Source organism: Octopus bimaculoides, chromosome 3 (assembly GCF_001194135.2).
Source record: "Octopus bimaculoides isolate UCB-OBI-ISO-001 chromosome 3, ASM119413v2, whole genome shotgun sequence".
NCBI classification, from domain to species: Eukaryota; Metazoa; Mollusca; class Cephalopoda; order Octopoda; family Octopodidae; genus Octopus; species Octopus bimaculoides.
In genome coordinates this window covers 72,807,518-72,808,526 of record NC_068983.1, presented here as the reverse complement: position 1 = coordinate 72,808,526, position 1,009 = coordinate 72,807,518, and the positions used below count along the sequence as shown (strand labels likewise).

Sequence of the window (1,009 nt, the reverse complement as noted above, 5' to 3'; positions counted from 1 at the left end):
GGTGGAAAAAAGCATATTACTCTACCTCTGGTATTTGAGTACTCTTTTTTCCACCTTGTTGCACATTTCATGTGCTTACTCCGGTATATATATATATATATATGTGTGTGTATGTGTGTATATGTTTGTCCCCCAACTTCGCTTGACAACAGAGGCTGGTGTGTTTATGCCCCCGTAACTTAGCAGTTTGGCAAAAAGAGACCGATAGAATAAGTACTAGGCTTACAAAGAATAAGTCCTGGGGTCAATTTGCTCGACTAAAAGGCGGTGCCCAAGCATGGACGCAGTCAAATGACTGAAACAAGTAAAAGAGTATACCAGGTGAAATGCTTAGTGGTATTTTATTCATCTTTATGTTCTTAGTTCAAATTCTGTCAGGTTGACTTTACCTGTCATCCTTTCAGGGTCAATAAAATAAGTACCAGTTGAGCACTGGAATTGAAGTAATTGACTTAACTATATCTGGGTAAGAGTATAAAAACTGCACCCTTCTGCCAAGCCATGTTGAGCCTGTGTAGCAGAGTAGGTCCATCAAACCAATGGTTTCAAGCTCAAATTCATGACCTGCACATCAGACCGTGATTGGTGGAGAAAACATGCTGAGGCCTTTGTCCTGCAGTGGAATAAACATAGACAATCCAAACCTCAGATTACCAGTTAGTTATCACCAGATGACGAAAATCAGACCAGAAAATACTGACGTTATGTATTTATGTTTGTGTTAGTTACTTTATAATTACAAAACATAATGGAGATGCTGAAGCAAGAATAATAAGAAAAGTTACCAGAATTTTTTGATGCAGGTTCATCCTTAGTCAGATCAGAAGCAATGATAATCAGAGGACTGAATGGTAATCTAGATATTTTTTAAAAAGTAAGAGAACAATAATTGATTAAATAAACAGATGTAATACATGATGATGATAATTTCTTTTGATAAGACTCAAGGCAGAAGATGAATAACCTTTTGAATGCAATTATGTGAATTTGAGTTCAATCCTACTACATG

The 1,009-nt window shown here is 36.6% G+C and overlaps 1 protein-coding gene across 1 annotated transcript in view; it reads right to left on the bottom strand.

Annotated features, from left to right (window-relative positions):
- LOC106870260 (nucleolar pre-ribosomal-associated protein 1) overlaps positions 1-1,009 on the bottom strand; it is a 45,627-nt gene that overhangs the window by 7,058 nt on the left and 37,560 nt on the right. The window contains exon 16 of the mRNA XM_052966752.1: positions 786-856. Coding sequence (XP_052822712.1) covers positions 786-856 — 71 coding nt within the window. The remainder of the gene's footprint in view (positions 1-785; positions 857-1,009) is intronic.